At 45.6% G+C, this 21,539-nt stretch overlaps 1 protein-coding gene and 1 pseudogene across 2 annotated transcripts in view; one reads left to right on the plus strand and one right to left on the minus strand.

Moving 5' to 3' along the window:
* Positions 1 to 7,533, plus strand: part of dhx36 (DEAH (Asp-Glu-Ala-His) box polypeptide 36) — a 118,394-nt gene extending 110,861 nt beyond the window's left edge. The window contains exons 24-25 of the mRNA XM_084311232.1: positions 2,978 to 3,130; positions 6,249 to 7,533. Coding sequence (XP_084167358.1) covers positions 2,978 to 3,130; positions 6,249 to 6,470 — 375 coding nt within the window. The 3' untranslated portion in view covers positions 6,471 to 7,533. The remainder of the gene's footprint in view (positions 1 to 2,977; positions 3,131 to 6,248) is intronic.
* Positions 7,534 to 8,478: 945 nt separating this feature from the next.
* Positions 8,479 to 21,539, minus strand: part of LOC311225850 (rho guanine nucleotide exchange factor 26-like) — a 64,628-nt pseudogene continuing 51,567 nt past the window's right edge. Inside the window, exons 14-16 of the transcript XR_014621062.1 lie at positions 14,840 to 14,907; positions 14,215 to 14,319; positions 8,479 to 11,974 (exon numbers count right to left, since the gene is read on the minus strand). The product of XR_014621062.1 is annotated as a rho guanine nucleotide exchange factor 26-like (transcript). The remainder of the gene's footprint in view (positions 11,975 to 14,214; positions 14,320 to 14,839; positions 14,908 to 21,539) is intronic.

Raw genomic sequence — 21,539 nt, forward strand, 5'->3', positions numbered from 1 at the left:
GAGGGAGACCTTGTATTCAACCCTGAGGGAGACGGGAGGCCGGTGGAGTGATTTGAGGATGGGGGTGATGTGGTCTCTCCCTCGTTCTCTTCTGTCTCCCGAGTCTCCTCTTCCCCTTATGTTGCTTTTAAAATAATCTGATATAGACTGCTTTGACCCTTCTTTCTTGAATGGTTTGATTAGGCAATTTAGTCTTCACAACCAATGAGCTGTTTCAGCTCTGATCTGTGCTGTTTCCTTTTTGCACAGTCCTAAAAAGCTTTTTTTTCTCGACTACGCAGTTGCCCGTTCCAGTCAGGGAGGCACGGAACGTTGACATGCTGAAGTTATGACATGCTGTAGTTATGACATGCTGTAGTTATGACATGCTGTAGTTATGACATGCTGTAGTTATGACAGGCTGTAGTTATGACAGGCTGTAGTTATGACATGCTGTAGTTATGACATGCTGTAGTTATGACAGGCTGTAGTTATGACATGCTGTAGTTATGACAGGCTGTAGTTATGACATGCTGTAGTTATGACATGCTGTAGTTATGACAGGCTGTAGTTATGACAGGCTGTAGTTATGACAGGCTGTAGTTCTGACAGGCTGTAGTTCTGACAGGCAGGCTGTAGTTATGACAGGCTGTAGTTATGACATGCTGTAGTTATGACAGGCTGAAGTTATGACAGGCTGTAGTTATGACAGGCTGTAGTTATGACAGGCTGTAGTTATGACAGGCTGTAGTTATGACAGGCTGTAGTTGTGACAGGCTGTAGTTATGACAGGCTGTAGTTATGACATGCTGTAGTTATGACATGCTGTAGTTATGACAGGCTGTAGTTATGACATGCTAATAGTTATGACAGGCTGTAGTTATGACATGCTAATAGTTATGACATGCTGTAGTTATGACATGCTGTAGTTATGACAGGCTGTAGTTATGACATGCTGTAGTTATGACATGCTGTAGTTATTGTAACCGAGATTTTAACCCCTGACCATAGGATCCACAGGCAGCCGCACTAACCAGCTGAGCTAAAGGGTCCGACCCGTTAGCAGGTGCTGGTTGACTGCGACCGACTAATCCATAATTTACATACGCCCCCCCCCCCCCCCCCTGAGAAAGTGCGCGTCCTTGCACGTTCTTTCGTCCCCGCGCGCTCTATCCCAGGGGTTGAGGCACTGAGATCCCACCAACATTGCTACATGAACCTGCTTCACAGATTACACAAGGAAGTGAGATCCCACCGCTGTCACCAATGTAACTGAGAGATTTGAACCCGTGATCCACAGGCAGCCGCACTAACCAGCTGAGCTAAAGCAGTGTTTCTCAACTGGTGGGTCGCGACCCAAAAGTGGGTCGCGGGGCCATTTTGAGTGGGTCGCGGATGTGTGTGTAAAAAAAAATACAAAAAGATTTTTTTTTTTTTTTCACTACCTATCTTTGTGAAAGTGGCTTCTCAGCTCTGGTCCAGCTGAAGACAAAGCGGAGGACCAGATTGGACATTGAGCATGACCTCAGAGTTGCTTTGTCTACCATCACCCCAGACTTTGAGACTCTTGTCAGGAGCAAACATCATCCCCAGTTATCCCATTAGTTCCCTGCATGTTAAGCTAAGAAGTCTGCTAAGAAGCATATTATTTATTATTATTTTATTTCATTGGGTTTTTAGCCCTAGTTGCACTTTTCTTGCAATCCCAGTTATCCCATTAGTTCCCCCAAACTTAGGTCTGTTATGTTAAGCTAAGAAGTCTGCTAAGAAGCATAATTATTTATTATTATTATTTAATTGCATTGGGTTTTTAGCCCTAGTTGCACTTTTGTTGCAACCCCAGTTATCCCATTAGTTCCCCCAAACTTAGGTCTGTTATGTTAAGCTAAGAAATCTGCTAAGAAGCATATTATTTATTATTATTTTATTTCATTGGGTTTTAGCCCTAGTTGCACTTTTGTTACAACCTCAGTTATCCCATTAGTTCCCCCAAATTTAGGTCTGTTATGTTAAGCTAAGAAATCTGCTAAGAAGCATATATTATTTATTATTCTTTTATTTCATTGGGTTTTTAGCCACAGTTGCACTCTTGTTGCACTTTTTTGTGTTTATTTCATGTTTTGAAAGATTGCGTAATATTTTTTTTTTTACATAAATCATAGTGGTTCAAAATTTTGGGTCGCGACTTAATGACTAAGGAAAATGTTGGGTCCCGAGGCTAGACCAGTTGAGAACCACTGAGCTAAAGGGTCCGACCCGTTAGCAGGTGCTGGTTGACTGCGACCAAGTCATCCATAGTTTACATTATTATTAGGGCTGTCAGTTTATCGCGTTAATTAGATTAATTAATTACACAGCAAATTATCGCGTTATGAAAATTAACTCAAAATGTTTTTTTTTTTTATTATTATTATTTGTATTTTTTTATCTCATTAATTCCATAAGAACGTAGAATACACATTTACAGACTTTTTTTTTTAATATGGTCCATTTGCATGTTCTTGGTATCTGATTCTAGGGACATCTATGGATCTCAGGGAATGTATTCCCAGTGTCAGAAATACTGTGTATGTTACTAGGCTCGAGTAAATTGCAATGAACCAAATGAGAATATCAATTCAATTCTTTTTTTTTCTTTTTATCTTTGACTGTGAATAACACCGTGCTAAAATTGACCAGACCTGAAAAATCTAAGCAAATGAATAAAGGGAAGATGATTAAACAGAAGGTTTTGTAGATACAGTACTGAATTCTGCCATCCGGCCACATGCAATTTGAAATATATGATTATATAATATCAGGCCTAAAATGGTTATGCGATTAAAATGCGATTAATTAGATTAATTAATTAATTACAAATCCTGTAATTAATTAGATAAAAAAAATGTAATCGCCTGACAGCACTAGTTTTTATTATTATTTCATTTTACAATTGAAAGACCATTGGAAAATCGATGCCCTGCATCACTAATAAGTACGTGTGTCTCTCTGTCTCCAGATCTTCCTGTACGACTGTACGGAGGCGTCTCCGTTCTCGCTGCTGTTCTTCGGAGGAGACATCACCATCCAGATGGAGGAGGGCCAGGAGACCATCGCCGTGGACAAGTGGATCGTCTTCAGGTCCCCCGCACGCATCGCCCACCTCGTCAAGGTGTGCAGCACACATCAGGCCCAATCGCGATCATTACTATATCTACTAGACTTAATTGACATGAACTCGATATTGCCCTTTACATTTACACGCTGTGTTTGTTTACACAGAACGTCACCGACACTTTTAGCCAGTCTGTATCTCCGGTCTCTCAGTCTGCTCTCTGTGGGAGGCGGGGGCTCTCATCGGCAGTTACTCCGGCATATATATATATATATTAGTGCTGTCAATCGATTAAAATATTTTATCTCATTAATCGCATGATTGTCCATAGTTAACTCGCGATTAATCGCGAATTCATCGCTTTTATGTATTTTCTTTTATCTACCTTAAACGGATCTTTTCCAAGTTCCACGTTTTAATACTCTTATCAACATGAGTCAACAAATGCTTGCTTTATGCAGCCATTTAACACAAAAGGATGACCCTCATGCATTGCAAATTTGCATCAAATTCAAAACAGAGTGATGCACAAAATAACTTAAAATAAAATAATCATTTAAAACAATGAATAAAGTGTGCATGAAATAATAGGGGAAAGAAAACGTTAGGAACTTGTTACATTCACCTACACAAGGGCTGAGGACTCACACCCCCCCCCCCCTCTCTCTCTCACACACACACACTCTCCTAGCTCTCTTTCTCTCTTGCCCCTTCCTCATCTCTCTCACCCCCCCCTCTCTCTCTCTCTCTCTCTCTCTCACACACACACACACTTTGAGTCAGAAACAAACATAGTATCAATGAGAGTATCAATAATACACATGAGTGAAGTCTAGTAAAAAATGTAAAATAAAAATATTAGAAAAAGTTAATCGTGAGTTAAAAAAATATAGTGGCGTTAATGGAATCTGGCGTTAATACCGTGTTAACTTTGACAGCCTTAAATATACAGACCCGGTGAAGTGTCGAGACAACGTGTTACTCCAGCCTAATAGGTGTTTTTCCCCGACGACTGCACAATTCCATCTAGAAGAGTTTAGAAGAATAAATGGCCTCGGTTTCAAAGCCGCCTTCCACAGCTCCGGTGTGTGGGGGGAACGCTTTGGGTTCAAACCCAATGGGAGAGGAGGAGAGCGCATTAATAACGCGAACGAGGTCGGTACGTCGACTGAACGGCCGCTTCATTCTCCCCCCGTTGAGCGAATATTTTCATCCAAGTGCTGAGAAGCAGCCGGGAGAGGCTCAGTGTTTTGGGTCACTGACGGGAGTGGACAATGACACGCGTTGAGAGTTGAGACGGGAGGGGACGAGACTTGCGCGTGTCATTATCCACTCCCTGCAGTGGTCTCATTCTCTCTCTCCGCTCCCCTTATGTTGCCTTTTTAAATAATCCGCTATAGTCGGCTTAATTCGGACACTTGCACTTCAGCTCTAAAGTATTTCTATTCTATTCTGATCTGTGCGGTTTTCCTTTTGCACAGTCCTAAAAAGATTTTTTGCACAGTTACCACTTACCAGTCCAGTTGCCTGTTCCAGTCAGGTAGGCATGGAACGTTATGTCAGGCTGTAGTTATGACATTGAGTGATTGATTGATTTTTATTGTGGAGTAAAAGACAGCATCCAAGGGATAAAAATATGAGAAAGTGCAAGCACTTATTTCTATCATGGTCCCTGATTTTGGACATGGACAGGCATCATAAAACATAGAGCATCATAATAAAACATAGATCATCATAATAAAAACATAGAGCATCATAATAAAACATATAGCAACCCCATAAAACACGCCCTACCCTCTCCTTCCTAGACGTGGCTATTATATACTTCACTGGCTGTAGTTATGACAGGCTGTAGTTATGACATGCTGCAGTTATGACAGGCCTGGCGTGCTCAGCTAATATAGATATATAGATGGACGCTTAAAATAGATTACATGACTGCATCTTTGTTTTAATGAACCATATTGCTTATAGTGTACAGTAGAGCTGTGACATGCCAACTTTGGTTGCGGCAAAATAAAGTGAGACGCTCACATTATTATTTTGGCATAAAATGGTCTTAAAATGACAATAATATTGTTTATCGGAATTTTTTTCCGGGCCAATATATCATCCGACGAGAATAGTTATTGTGACAGGCCTACACACGGACACATTGGTCGAAGTATATTTCCTCAAGATAGCTGGTATATTTTTAATACAGGCTTCAATAGAACTGGCACCAAAGTCTGACACCAAGCAGAACGCGGAATGCTTCCTTCGGTTTAGTTTCCTCGGTCGAAAGGAAGTCGTGATCGTTGCCGGCGTCAGCCTCTCTCTGCTTCTGCCGCCCGGCTGCCTTTCATTTGTGTCAGAGGCGCTGGGCTCCGTCGCCCTTTGCTCCCTGGCACAGCAGAACGCCACTGTTGCACAGCAGTGTCCTTATCATAGCCTCCCCCTCTATCTCTCTGTTCTCTCTCTCTCTCTGTCTGTCTGTTCTATATCTCTCTGTACATCTCTGTTCTATCTATCTCTCTGTTCTCTCTCTCTGTTCTTCTCTCTCTATCTCTGTTCTCTATATCTATGTTCTCTCTATCTGTACCTCTGTGTTCGTTCTCTCTGTTCTATCTCCGTTATCGCTCTGTTCTCTCTCTCTGTTCTCTCCATCATTCCATTTAAAACCCACCTCAAAACCCACCTGTTTAGGCAGGCGTATGTCTGATTTTATTTTGTCTGATTTTATATTTTTATTTTATATTTTAATGGATTGTGATTGAGAATTTAACTGTTTTTAAATTGTTGTACGGCGACCTTGAGTGCCTTGAAAGGCGCCTTATAAATAAAATGCATTATTATTATTATGTAAATGTTTCTCTGTTCTCTCTCTCTGTTCTGTTATCTCTCTCCCTCTTAATGTATCTCTGTCTCCTCTCTGTTCATTCTCTGTGTTCTCTCTCTCTGTTCTGTTCTCTCTTAATGTATCTCTGTCTCCTCTCTCTGTCCATTCTCTCTGTTCGCTCTCTCTCTGTTATCTCTCTCTCTCTGTTCGTTATATCTCTGTCCGTTCTCTCTCTGATCTCTCTGTTCGTTCTCTCTCTCTCTGCTATCTCTCCCTCTCTTAACTCTTAATGTTATCTCCGTCTCCTCTCTCTCTCTCCCTCTCCGTCCACCCACCCCTCTCACTCCCCTCCCACAGAGTCTGAAAAGGGAGCTGGACGCCCTGCTGGAGGAGAAGATCCGCCGCCCGGCCCCCGTGGACTGGGGGAACCGTCAGTCCAAGGACTGCGCCGTCATCACCGCCATCATAGACCTCATCACCACCCAGGAGAAGAGCAGCGCCGCGGGGGGGAGCGACAGACCGTGGAGGGGACAACACCGTCACTTCCAGGACAACGACGGCGACGATGATAACAACTAGAAGTGGTTCTTCTAGACTCTCCGGAGAACTCTGAGAGAAAGGATATTATTTTCACTAAGCTGCTGTCGGCGGGCCCAGCAGCCCGATACATAGTACCACGACCGTGTGCTCCGTTGCCCATTCAATCTTGTTCCTAGGCAACAGAGAGATGCCGCCAGCTGGCCGCTTCTTCTGTGTCTCCTCCACTTTACCGTTAGTGTGCAGCGCTGTCTAGAAAGGGATTTGCAAGTACGTCGAGGGTCAGTCAGTTCTGGATAGAAAAAAAAGGCCTCCGTTCGTTTGTTCGTCTTTATAGTTCAACTTTGCTACAAGAGGGAGCGATCCACCAAAGCGGTCGGGGTCATTGTAGACGAGTTATTTATTTTGGTTTGGGAATATGCTCGCCGAATAAAGGGAGTCTCTAGTATCTTTACCACAAAGGAATGGCAGGACGACCGCGACAGTGGGCAGGTTGTGTATAGGGTGAAGAGGGATATTGGGCTCCCGAGTTCTCCAGCTCCCAAGTCATTGATTGATTGATTGATTGATTGAAAACTTTATTAACAGATTGCAGAATGGGTACAATACAGTACAGCTCAATACACACAATTGTTAAGGGGATGCAGACCAGAGAAAGATTTTCGTCTAGTTTACATCAGGGTCCCCCATTTTCAATTCATCAGGACATACATGACATACAGATAGCCAGTACTGCTACATCTATACATTTATGACATACCAGATTTGCAAATACAGTACTGTTTGTGATACAAAAAGAGTCCAGAAAAGAATGTCATCCGGCTGAATGTTGTCGTTACCGTTACTCTGCTACTAAATTGCTCGAAGTGCTCATCCCTAATTGGCTATAGAAAAAAAACGTTGTTACAGAAAATGTAACAAAACAAATGTATGGTGGTATTTAATGGTATTTATAGCTAGCAGTCCTTTGTTGAAAGTGAGCCTGACTACATGAGCCGCTCCTGAAGGCCGACCACAGAACTGTAAAAACACTTCAGAACTTATCTTTGTTCCTCTTTTTATATTATTATTTTGTCGGATGAATACGATTGGCTGAGCAATAAAGAAAATCCTAATACTGCGTGAACTTTCATACCTCGTTCCAACTGCACTAGTTTTGAAAGGTGGAGAGAGACCAGGCATCGAGAAGAAGCAAGTATCCTGATGAAAAATGTTCACGGCAGTTCTCTGGGAGATGGATAGAACCAGGGGTGTAAAAAGTACCCAGAAATTATACTTAAGTGACTTAAGTTACTTAAAAAGTCACAGACCATCTCAAAATCGCACTCAAGTAAAAGTCAGTATCTGGCTAAAAACACTTGAGTAAAAGTCAAAAAGTGTCTACTTTTAAATGTACTGAGTAAAAGTAAAAACTTTTTTCTGACCGTCTATTCTTCTGATAGCAGGTGGTTAATAAAAAATCCCCGCTTTCTAGTCTTGCACAAGGACCAATCAGCATGGGTATGGGCGGGTTAATTTTCCATTGAGGGGGTTTTGATTGGCTGTTTTTAAATAAAGAGCGGCTGCGGGATTAATAACGTTAGTTCGGCCAGAGAAACAAATATACTAATTAAAATGGTTGGACCTGCAAGATTTGTACTTTGTAGGTCTGCATTTTAAATGTAAGGAGTAAAAAGTACTATGTTTTTTTTCTCTAAAATGTAATTGAGTAAAAGTACAAGTATACAAACCTAATAATACTTGAGTAAAGTACAAATCCCCAAAAACAGTCCTTTTAAGTATTGTAACAAAGTACAATTACTCAAGTATTTACACCCCTGGATAGAACTAGTATTACATGTTTTAATGAAATGTAAATAGAGCATTTCTCACTCAAGTGATAGCAGTTAAAATGATTTGTCTACATCTAGAGACTAGGGGATGTCCTGGGTACAGGCTTCCTTATTAAAAATGTTAATGGTAGGATTAAAAGTAGAGCGCTTTCCTCTCTGGCAGACGTCTCTCTTTAAATCAGAACGCACAGACAGACAACGATTAAGCGTTTTTTTTTTATAACAAATAGCATGACGAGAGATGAAAATAACAGAGGTCGAGTCAACATTCCTTACAAATCTCTGCAATATAAATCTGAATTTGAGGATAACATACAAGCAAGGATATAAAGTTCGGTACATATTTACACAGGCGATTCACAACAAACACAAGAATAGCAGAAACTTCATAGATCAATGACTGGGTTTTGCATGTGTGATACATTTCTTCTTTTCCCTGAGTGCAAATGCAGAGCTTTGTCTGGTTTTTGATATGCGAGTTTACAGCGGACGGCTGCTCTACGTGGGAACTCTGGTCCTTCTACTGTACACGACGCGTAGCCCCTTTCGTGACTGATGCACCGAGTGAATCCACAGTCACTTGGTAGCCCATAGCAAACCAACCTAGGTTTAACATGAAGGACTGGTTCTGCCCGAACCGTTCGTTATACAAGTATCCGAGGCATTTCAAAGGTACTCACAGTTGCACGAGGGTTTCGGACAGAGATACGTGATGGTTTGAAAGCTCGGCGTTGCTAATAAACATTTTAAATAATTTTTATAAACGTGTAAACATCACGAGGCAGCTTTGCATCAAAATGGCTTCTTCTGCATTTGTGACATGCCTGGTGCGCCCAGCATGCAACGCTGCCTCGGCGATGTTTACACGTTTATAAAGATTATTTAAAATGTTTATTAGCAACGCAGAGCTTTCAAACCATCAGAACCCTCGTGCAACTGTGAGTACCTTTGAAATGCCTCTGTGATACTTGTATAACGAACGGTTCGGGCAGAACCAGTCCTTCATGGTCAACATAGGTTGGTTTGCTGCGGGCTAGGAAGTGACTGACTGTGGATTCACTCGGTGCATCACAGTCACGAAAGGGGCTACGCAACGCGTAGCTCCCCCGCAGGTGAGGAGCAGAGGCCAGAGCAGCGGGGATGATGGATTGTGATTCGTCCAGATGCCGTCGGGGGCGGGCCATTCAATTTCCTTTAGCTGGACAGGAGGACAACAACACTCTACTTAAGGAGATGACTCACTCTCTGGACAATCACGTTAGAACGAACGAAACTGGGCGGGGCTGCTCTTCAGTTTCACAATAACACATAAAACACACACACACACAGGCACTTTGATTTCAGTACACACACACAGGCACTTTGATTTCAGTACACCTCTTTCAGGCCACATACAGATGTTTGCGGGATATTTATATATTGATTTATACCTGCTGTGACATCATGGGTTCCTATCCTATAAGGCCAGACAATCATTTTAGACCATTCCATTCACAGAGGGGAGACGGGTCATTTCTCTCTCTCTCTCCCCCACAGCGCATGAACGAACTGTAGTCAATCCAACCTGTGGTGAAGGATATCAGCTCAATTATACAACAATCATAAGCTTTAGATAATGAGACTTTAAATCATTGAAACCCAAAAATCGGGTGTCGTCAGCTGCAAGCTAGCCAACGAGGTACCACCACCACCAGGCTGCAAGCCACTGTAAATGCCATACGGATTGGGGCTTTAAATGGGGCGCTTGTGCGTGCACTTTTTTAAAACACAACGTGGCGCGTTCTTAGTAAAGAGAAACGGCAGGCTAAAATTTCATAACGTCCAAATATTCCTTTAGTTAAGAAGACATTTCTAAAAAAAAAAAAAAAAAACAGGCCGCCAAATTCAAAATGGATCATTTCCCCTACAACCTGCACATGAGATCATATGAAAATGATACCGTCTTAAAAGTGCCCCAGATGTTCATTATTCCTGATAGAATTCCAATTAATGACTTCGCCCTATTTCTATTCTATTTCTTCTATTTACACAAAGTGCCTCAGGGGTCAGACAGACAGAAGGGCTGAGACATTGTCTTCATTTGCAGCTCAACATATATCAACGTACTAGATCACATTCCACGTCTCTCAACAAGTACAGGTCGTCATTACAGGGTGTATATAATTATATACATCTTCACGTTAAGATTCTTCTATCTGGAGTCTTTAAAAACCCTTTCACCGCCACACGACAGAAGGTTAACCCTTTCACTACCGCACTACAGACGGTTGTGTTAGTGAAAGGGCTTAACCCTTTGTCGTGTGACAGTGAAACTTGGGTTAACCGTTTCGTCGTGTGGTGGTAGTGAAAGGGTTCAAAAGATAATTTGTCCCCCACTTGCGGACGGATGATGAAGTTTGGAAACGCTCCATGTTCCGCTCCATATATTCCTCCTAACGCGTCGTGGCGTATTTCCATCATAATTACATGACATCCTTCCAGCCGCAGTGCCATGTTGGCAGATAGCCTAATTAGCGTTACTTCCGTCTCACCGGCGGCGGACAGAGTGAGCCGTCCGCTCCTGCCGTCTTCCCGACACTCTCTCTCCTATTCAGCAGCCGTCTCCAGTAATGGCCCCCACGCTGCTTTGTGATTATAGAGCCCCCTTTTTTTTTTCAAACTCCACAAAATAAAAATGTCTAAATTGGCCTCCCCGAATGAGTTTCCTATTGTAATATTTGCTTAATTCGCCCATCAACGGCAGACGGACGGGAAATAAAAAAAAAAAAGCCACGGGCGTTCCCCTAGCGACGCAATTGTAATCCGAAATGGTCTCAAAAAAATAAAAAGGAAAACGACACTACAAACTTTTTGAAAACGAGTTTCACACAAACGCAGGGGGGTCGGAAAAAAAATACACATTTCACAATACGGATCGTTTGCATGTCGAGAGGATGGTAGATAGAAGCAGTCGCTTGGGCACAGTGGCTGTAGGCGGGTCGGGTCACAAAAGGTCCAGCTAAGGTGAGCCAAGTGACTACATTGTACGGTGGTCAATCTTCATCCGGTCCTCTGCTGTCCTTTTTCGTCCCCCACTCCTCCTAACAGGACCACAGGATTATAGCTTATTACGGTGGAGGGTGGAACACAACGTCTCAATACTTAAAGAGGGAGGGGAGAGTAAGGCACTTTGTTTGTAGCCAGCTCTACAATCCTACCCTTTAAGTGCCGCCGCCCACCAGTAAGTCCATCACACAGCACTCTCACGCTTTTACAGTTGTGGTTGAAAGTACACAGCCAGGCAAAGCCCACTACTGCTCTGACCAACGTCACGGGAGAGGGACAGTTCCTTCACTTCATCCCAACGCGGTCGCTTTAAAAAGGAAGGGTCATTGGTGGAACTCGAAGCCAATTACAGATGAAGGAAGTTAATTGGTCGTCGGCAGATATGGCTTCGAGGCGGGGGGGTTCAACTGGAGGCCGCTCGCTCGTTAGTTCATATCGCCTGCGGGGAGAGAGAGAGAGAGAGAGAGGACGCCCCGCCCGCTGCCGCTGGTAGGTCTTCCAGGGAGCGGACGGACGGACGGCCTGCTCACACGTTGGTCTCCAGCCCCTGTAGACGGTCCATCCTCTGCATGTTGCGCTCGATAGTGGCCTGGCACGTGATCGGCGCGGCGCACTCCGCCAGGAACCACCCTCGCTCTCCGTCGCGCAGTCGCTCACCCTCGTACCAGCCTGAGGGAGAGAGAGAGAGAGTTAATTTAATAAAAAAATAAAAACAATGTTCAAAGTACGAGGCGTGGTGTACCCCCCCTCCCCCCCCCCCCCTGGCAGCAGGATCATCCACTGCTGCTTTTGATGGTCAATGCCGCTTGTTCTTCCATCCATAGCCCCCCCTTTTTTTTTTACACATGAAAGATGGTTGCCATGGACACACAACGGGAAATGACCGTTGGCCTCTCAGTGTGCGTGTGTCTATGTGTGTCTATGTGTGTGTCTGTGTGCGTCTGTGCATGCATGCGTTCACATCTTCAAACGGGTGTCGAGTCAATACAACAGAAGCCATTATCAGAGAGGCAGAGGGAGAGACGCGCGATGAAAGGCAGCGCGCGGGGAAGAGGAAGGACAGACGGACAAATAGAGCGAAACGAGAGGACGAGAGGACAAGAGAGATCTACAGGCCTGAGAATGAGAGGACAAGAGAGATCTACATGCCTGAGAGAGAGGACAAGAGAGAGATCTACAGGCCTGAGCGAGAACAAGAGAGAGATCTACAGGCCTGAGATAACAAGAGAGATATCTACAGGCCTGAGAGAGAGGACACGAGAGATCTACAGGCCTGAGAGAACAAGAGAGATCTACAGGCCTGAGAGAACAAGAGAGAGATCTACAGGCCTGAGAGAACAAGAGAGAGATCTACAGGCCTGAGAGAACAAGATAGATCTACAGGCCTGAGAGAACAAGAGAGATCTACAGGCCTGAGAGAGAACAAGAGAGATCTACAGGCCTGAGAGAGAACAAGAGAGATCTACAGGTCTGAAAGAACAAGAGAGATCTACAGGCCTGAGAGAACAAGAGAGATCTACAGGCCTGAGAGAGAACAAGAGAGATCTACAAGCCTGAGAGAACAAGATAGATCTACAGGCCTGAGAGAGAACAAGAGAGAGGTCTACATGCATGAGAGAACAAGAGAGAGATCTACAAGCCTGAGAGAGAACAAGAGAGATCTACAGGCCTGAGAGAACAAGAGAGATCTACAGGCCTGAGAGAGAGAACAAGAGAGATCTACAGGCCTGAGAGAGAGAACAAGAGAGATCTACAGGCCTGAGAGAGAGAACAAGAGAGATCTACAGGCCTGAGAGAGAGAACAAGAGAGATCTACAGGTGTGGGAGAGAGAGAGAACGAGAGGACAAGAGAGATATACAGGTGTGGGAGAGAGAGAGAACGAGAGAGAGATCTACAGGTGTGGGAGAGAGAGAGAACGAGAGGACAGGAGAGATCTACAGGTGTGGGAGAGAGAACGAGAGGACAGGAGAGATCTACAGGTGTGGGAGAGAGAGAGATCTACAGGTGTGGGAGAGAGAGAGATCTACAGGTGTGGGAGAGAGAGAACGAGAGGACAGGAGAGATCTACAGGTGTGGGAGAGAGAGAGATCTACATGTGTGGGAGAGAGAGAACGAGAGGGCAGGAGAGATCTACAGGTGTGGGAGAGAGAGATCTACATGTGTGGGAGAGAGAGAACGAGAGGACAGGAGAGATCTACAGGTGTGGGAGAGAGAGATCTACAGGTGTGGGAGAGAGAGAGAGAACGAGAGGACAAGAGAGAGATCTACAGGTGTGGGAGAGAGAACGAGAGGACAAGAGAGATCTACAGGTGTGGGAGGGAGAGAGAGAACGAGAGGACAGGAGAGATCTACATGTGGGAGGGAGAGAGAGAACAAGAGGACAAGAGAGATCTACAGGTGTGGGAGAGAGAGAGAGAGCAAGAGAGATCTACAGGTGTGGGAGAGAGAGAACGAGAGGACAAGAGAGATCTACAGGTGTGGGAGAGAGAGAGAGAATGAGAGGACAAGAGAGAGATCTACAGGTGTGGGAGAGAGAGAGAACAAGAGAGAGATCTACAGGTGTGGGAGAGAGGGAGAACGAGAGGACAGGAGAGATCTACAGGTGTGGGAGAGAGAGAACGAGAGGACAAGAGAGATCTACAGGTGTGGGAGAGAGAGAGGACAGGAGAGATCTACAGGTGTGGGAGAGAGAGAGAACGAGAGGACAAGAGATATCTACAGGTGTGGGAGAGAGAGAGAACAGGAGAGATCTACAGGTGTGAGAGAGAGAGAACAGGAGAGATCTACAGGTGTGGGAGAGAGGGAGAACGAGAGGACAGGAGAGATCTACAGGTGTGGGAGAGAGAGAGAACGAGAGGACAAGAGAGAGATCTACAGGTGTGGGAGAGAGAGAGAGAGAGAGACGTACCGTCCTCCACGCTCTGGGACAGCAGGACCACGTCGGCCACCTGCAGTGAGAGTTCGTCGGGCTGCTTGGCCGTGTACGTCCTGGTGACCTCCACCTGCGTGGCGTCTGGGAGGAGGAGGGACACACCAGGCGTTATTACCACCGGGACGGGAAACACACACAGATGATGCACACTAGTGGTGGCCTCACTGATTATTATATAGTGACTGTGGAAGTGTGTAGATCCATTTTTAATGCACGGTTAAAGAGTTCCTCAAAACCACCACAGGGTGGTGCTGTTGGCTAACGAGAGGCACGCCAGCAGCCTGGCAGGCACTCTCCGTGTGTGAGAGAGAATGTGAGTGAGTGAGAGAATGAGAGAGTGTGTGTGTGTGTGTGTGTGTGTGTGTGTGTGTGTGTGTGTGTGTGTGTGTGTGTGAGAGAGAGAGAGTGAGTGAGAATGATAGTGTGAGAGAATGAGAGAGAATGAGAGAGAGTGAGTGAGAATAAGAGTGTGAGAGAATGAGAGAATAAGAGTGAGTGAGAGATAATGAGAGTGTGTGAGAGAGAGAGAGTGAAAATGAGAGCGAAAGAGTGACAGACAGACAAAGAGAGAGAGAGAGGAGATAAAGAGAGAGAGACTCACTAGTTCTGTCTTGGGTCTTGTTGTTGTTGTTCTGGCCCAGTGCGCTGATCCACCTCGCTCTCTCGTTCCTGCAACAGACAACACACAAAACGACATGAAGGAGGAGGACCGTTATCGATCCGACATCTCCCCTCTCCCTGCATCCTCCTCGCTCCTCATTACAGTATATCCCTCTGTCTGTTTGAGGGAGCGCCATCATCATCACTATTGACCTCGTTTCAGAGGCGTGGTCATGTTCGTCGTCCGTGTGAACACGTGCGCAAAGTAAACACCAAGGAATCGACGGAAGAAGACGACGCAGAATGAGATATCGACGAGCCATCTCTTCATCTAGTAAACGGCAGGCTACTGTATGAGATGATGATTATCCCACCCCCCTCAAAGAGACTCAGGGGTCTCGTCTCCCCCCCCCCCCCCTCAGAGACTCAGAGCTCCCCCCCCCCCCCCCCCCCCCCCCAGAGACTCAGAGCTCTCGCCCCCCCCCCTCCCCTCAGAGAGAGACTTGTCTCCATCCTCTCCTGTCCCGTCTTTTCATCGGCGAGATAATAGAGGTGTGTCCCGAGAGAGGGACCCGAAAAGAACTGGGACAAAGGCCCATTCTCAGGGAAGAACAGAACCTGCTTTTTCCTCCTCTCTCTCACGGGTACGTGCGTGTGCGCGCGTGCACGTGAGACGACAGAGAGAATGGGTGGGGACACGGAGGTCAGGTTTCTCCGCCGGAGTAACTCTAACTTCCACTTCACCTGTTCTCCGATCAGATTGGGGCTGAGGAGGAGGAGGAGGAGGAGGGGGGGGGGGGGGGGGGTTAGATAAAGGACAACAAGAGAAGAAGTGAGCGAGGGGGGGGAAGGGAGAAGAGGGGGGGGGGTAACAATCTCAGCCTTATTGTCCGTCGTGACTAAGCAGCACCGTCGGTAAGCGCAGCAGAGATGGATAGAACACGTACACGCGCGATATTATATATCAGAGAGAGAGAGAGAGAGAGAGAGAGAGGCGTTTGTGCAGATTATATTAACAACAAGGCCAGTGGACCTTGAAAGGTCTGTTCCATGAGTCAGCCTGGCCCGAGCCATTGTGTTCCCATCGTTCCCATGCTGTTTTCCCCACTCCGCCACACAAACACACGGACCGCTGCGTCTAATCATGAGCTCCCCAGCGTGTGCATAATGTTCCACACTGGAATCATAACGGTACAGTAACAAATCACTCCCACCACGCCTACGGCGCGTTGTTGCCTCAATACGACGCCGTTTGGACGCCGTCTAACAGGGGAATCGTTAAAAGTCTTGGGTTTTGAGAGAGTGGTGTCCCTTGACTAATGACGGATAGTGTTCCCGTCCGGCGCCAACACTGCGGTCCCCCCCAGCTCGTGCTCTCGCTCATTTGGTTTGTTTTTTTAGTTCAAACTAAAGTTTAAAAAAACGGCGCCGAGGCCGTCTGCTCTCTGATTGGTGTTCGCTCTTGCGAGAGAGAGAGAGAGAGAGAGGGGAGGCGGTCAATGTTTTTTTTGAGCGACGTCTCGTGAACACATTTCACTCGTTCATATTCGCCGCTCCTCGCTCTTCTCAGTAGACGCCGGTAGGGCTGACCTCGACTAAGGATTTGTATAGTCGACTTTGATTGGCCGAAATGTGCCGACTGATATGCAAAAAAAAAAAAAAAGATTCAAATATATTATTATAATTATATATTTTTGTATCATTCTATTTGGGCTGTGGGGGGTGCTTAATGTCTGAAGGAGTCGACTGAAGGCTTCTTGTCCTCTGCGAAAGCATGCAATTGGTCCACTGATGGATACATCTTGATATTTGTCTAGTCTAGTGTGTTCATTAGATGGGTGAAATCCTTTTTCAGTGCCTCTGTGCCTGTTTTCTTAGGCAGTTAGCCTCTGGTATGCGCGCCATTAGCGTTAGCCACGCTTCTAGGCCTCTTTGCTTTTGGAAAGAATGAAAAAAAAATGAAGTATTCATTCTTTTATTCTTTTCGTTCGACTAAGAGGTTGGCAGTCGACTACGGCTCCTTTCGATCGATTAGTCGACTAATCGGGGTCAGCCCTAGTAGACGGTAGGGATGGGTACCGAATTCGGTACTTTTGAGGTACCGAACCGAAACACGTCGGTACTACCGAGTATCGAATCAAGTGAGAAACCGAATTTTTTTTTAAAAAAATAACATTTTTTTTTTCATTTTTTTTTAAATTTTTTTTTACTTTTTTTTTTCATGTCAACGTTCACACGCACAATATATGCTTACCTAGGATTTGACTTGATTCAACAACAAAGCAGTCGGAGCAATGACAAGCCGAAAACTGTCGAAATTGTAGTTATTTGAAGTTTGGATTTATTTTTTTACGACTGAGGTAGGTAAATTAAATTTCTTGAGACTAAAGTACCGAAAAAAGGTACCGTTGGGTACCGGTATCGATTCACAGGTACCGGTACCGGTACCGGTATCGGTTCAAATGTGAAAGGTACCCATCCCTAGTAGACGGTGAATGAAAACTGGTCGCTTCTTTGCTTTTTTTTTTTTGGAGTAGACAATAAGACACCCCCATGGCACACTTCTACGTGGGAAACGGGTTAAGTAACCGTTCTACAGCCAGTGAGGACATATAGTATTTATACAATCTCTCAGCCTCCGGTGAATCGTCTCCAACTACACTCCCTCAAGACCCCTCCGCTCTACATCTTCTAACTACACACCCTCAAGACCCCTCCGCCCTACATCCTATCCGAGGTCAAAGAGTCATCAAAGAAAAGCCGCCTATTCTCGGTCCTCGCTTCACCATGGTGGAACAAACTTCCCACCAGGAGGACAGCCCAAAACACGACCAATCTTCCGCCATTCGCACACTGCTTTCAAATCAATATCTGAAATACTAACCTTTGTACCGTCTTCTACTATCGTGCACTTTGCTACTAAATAATCTTCCTTGCCTATATTACTACCTACTATACTAATGTCTCTACTACTACTATGCACTCAAGACTGCAGCACCAAAGAGTTTTGATTGAAAACTTTATTAACAGATTGCAGAATGGGTACAGTTACAGTACAGTACAGCTCAATACATACAATTGTTAAGGGGATGCAGACCAGAGAAAGACTTTCGTCTTGTTTACATCAGGGTCCCCCATTTTCAATTCATCGTAACATATATGACATATACATGACATACAGATAGACAGTACTGCTACATCTATATATTTATGACATACCAGATTTGCAAATACAGTACCGTTTGTGATACGAAGAGTCCAGAAAAAAAAAGTATATACATTTGACGTAGAAACTGTACATTGGAGGAGGTTGGGTAGGTGTGGGGGGGGGGGGGGGGGGGGGACTGTACATTGGAGGTGGTTGGGTGGGTGGGGGGGAGGTTGGGTAGGAGTGTGAGGGGGGGGGGGTTGGGTACCCTTCCTGCTCACTTGTTGTACAGAACTCGTAAGTCGCTTTGGATAAAAGCGTTCAGCTAAATGACTAAAATGTAAAAGGTCATGTCAAGCCATTACTTTCTCAACACCGGCCACCAGTGAGCACTCGTGTCACCAAGCGTTTGATCCGTTCTCAGGCCGGCCTACTAGGATATGGTGTCCCCCCCCCCCGGTCTCCAGCTGCAGCAGGATATCTCCCTGTGTGTAGAGATTTATTATTACACTCTGTGCATTTTCCAAGTGACCTAAAACCGGATGCACATTTCGGAGAGCAGTGTGATCAAGCAACAGCTCCGACACGTCAACGGGAACGTTGTTCCGGACAAGTTATTTTTTTATTTATATTTTTTTAATCTTTTTCCCTTCCTCCTTTTTTCCGATTTTTCTCCCATCCCACTGTTAGTCGTTATGCCAATTCCCAACTCCCTTCCTGTCAAAGGGCGTAGTAATTGTAATTCCTCAAATCTAGTGTATCTGTTGAAATGTCCTTGCAATTTTTCTTATGTGGGTAAAACAACTAGAGCTTTTAAATCTAGAATCAGTGAACACAAATGTTCAGTCAGAAATCTAGATGTCAAGTCATCAGTAGCTCGCCATTTTTCCAAATGCAACGATCTGAAATATATGGGACTCGAGCTCGTCAACAGGCCCTCTAGAGGGGGAGACAGGCATAAGCTGCTATTGCAACGCGAATGTTATTATATTAATTTGTTTAATTGTATAGAACCAAAGGGAATGAATGAAGAGAATGTGTTATCCTGTTTCCTATAATAAGTGACTTTTACCATCATTATTGGGATTATATTATTATTATTATTATTTTTTACGAATGAGGAAATGTTTTCCTTCTGTTTTTGTTCTTTTCTTGGAGAATTTTGGTTTGCAAATATTGCAATTGGCTCATTTATTTAGCCCTATTAGCTATGGTGAAGACGGTTTATTTTGTTTCTGGTATTTTATTTTGAGTTGACTTCACATTATAATGTCCTTCCTACGGTCAAAGTGGACTATAGCAATTCCAGGCACCTCTGCATTGATGTCACTTCCTGCCCACCTTGTACATAGCCACCATCTTTACAAGCTAACATTGCTAGCCATTAACACTGACGAAGGAACACCCGTTCCGAAACATGTTTGTTCCAGGCTGCAATTAAAACTTTGAATCCGAGAGTGCTGGTCCGGCTTCCTGCTTTCTTCTACTTCCTCACATTTGACCCATTCACTCACACATTCATACACTCATTGGGAGCAGTTACGGGTTAAGTGTCTTGCTCAAGGACTCTTCGACACGCTGCCCGGGAATCGAACCGGGAACCTCCAGATGACCAGACGACCGATCTACATGTACCTCCTGAGCCACTGTCGCCCCAAATAGAGCATGGCACTAACACTACCGAGGCTAAGGCTTTGATTCCCAACAGGACCACCCATGTTAAAACGTATGCACTCGTACAAAAAAAAAAAAAAGAAGAAATCATCCACTAAATGACACGTGTTAAGTCCACATCTAAACCTCGCTGACATGGGAACGACAGCCGTTACTGGTTTCCCTCGACAGCTGGACAAACATCCCGACACATACATTTAAATGTACAGTACAGCAACACACACACGCATGCACAAACACACACACACGCACAGACACACATACCTTCATGACAGGTAGTGTTCCCACGCTCCCAACACAACAGCTGAGATACTGCGTCAAAACTGTTAGTGTACACGTGAGCCGTGCGCTGTGCACACAACACTGCCGGAACACACACACACGCACACACACACACACACCAGCAGGCCTAAGCAGACAGGCTCGCACATGTGTGTGTGTGTGTGTGTGTGACAGGGTTAATGGTTATGCATGAATGGGAGCCACACATACCAGTGGTTCTCAGGTTAAACCAGCCCTCGAGCTATACACACGTGCACGCGACTGAGTGTGAGTGTGCGTGTGCGTGTGTGTGTGTGTGTGCACTGCAGCTGGCGCTAGCCCTCTTTCTCAGTATATAGTTTTATTTTTTATCTACTTTTTCTCCCATTTTCTATTTTTCTCCCATCCCAATTTCGTCTCGTCCAATTCTACCCTCCCCTGTCTCGAGCGCTGTTAGGCCATGCCTCCCACAAGCCGGCTGCAATGTGGACGAAGCCATACATTGCACGAGTCCCCTCCGGTACTCGAGGTAGCAGCCGTCGCATCTTTTCACCTGCACAGCGCGATCTTTCAGCGTCGGGGGGTCTGCGCTTTGGAGGGACGCCGCCCCCGTCGCTTCCTGATTCTACTGCGCAGGCGCACCAACCGACCTGTAGGAGTCCCTGTCCACAACGTCCAATCCCCACCCATCAGCTTCCAACCCCCTAATACTGCCAAATGTATTAGTATGAACGACCAGCAAAGCTGAATGCAATGCGGAGAGCTGGGCTGGAACCCAGCGTCTCCTGCATTGGTGGTGAGCGCCTTGCCCACTGCACCACCTAGCCGCCTTTCTCAGTATATAGTTAATGAAAATGCGGCTGTACAGAATCACTGCGTTCAGCATCGTAAGCCCCCCCCCCACCCCATCAGACCACTATTCTGGAAGGTTCCTATTGCAGGGGCCTGCACACACACACACACACACACACACACACACACACACACACACACACACACACACACACACACACACACACACACACACACACACACACACACACACACACACACACACACACACACACACACACACACACACACACACACACACACACACACACACACACACACACACACACACACACAACAGAAAGAGAGAGAGTGATGACAATCTCTCTCTCTCTCTCTCTCACTCTCTCTCCCTCCCGCGCCAACTCAAAATCACCAACAGCCCGGCGGTTTTCAGCGCTACGGTTTTGATCCCGCCAGCCCCTCCTCCTCCTCCTCCTCCTCACCTCCTCCTCCTCACCCCGTTTGGTTTGAGTCCCTCTCTCCCACCCCCCCCCCCTCTCCCCCCTCTCTCTCCTTTCCCACCTAACCACAGAGATCATCAGGACGGTGTTCCTGTGCCATTCCCACCGTGGAGAGACAACATGCTTCTTCACACAGACACACAGAAGAGAGGAGGAGCCATGGAAACTCCCAGTTAATTCCACCCAGAGGGGGCTGCGATTTCCCAGAAACCCTGAAACTTCTCTCTCCTCCCGATCATAACTGAAAGCAGGCGGACACGCCGTGTGAAGACAGGCAACGAGGCCCCAGCGCGCTCCGTCGTAAACCAGCCCCACACTGTTCA

Source organism: Notolepis coatsorum (assembly GCF_963971535.1).
Source record: "Notolepis coatsorum genome assembly, chromosome: 1".
In the NCBI taxonomy this organism is placed as follows: Eukaryota; Metazoa; Chordata; class Actinopteri; order Aulopiformes; family Paralepididae; genus Notolepis; species Notolepis coatsorum.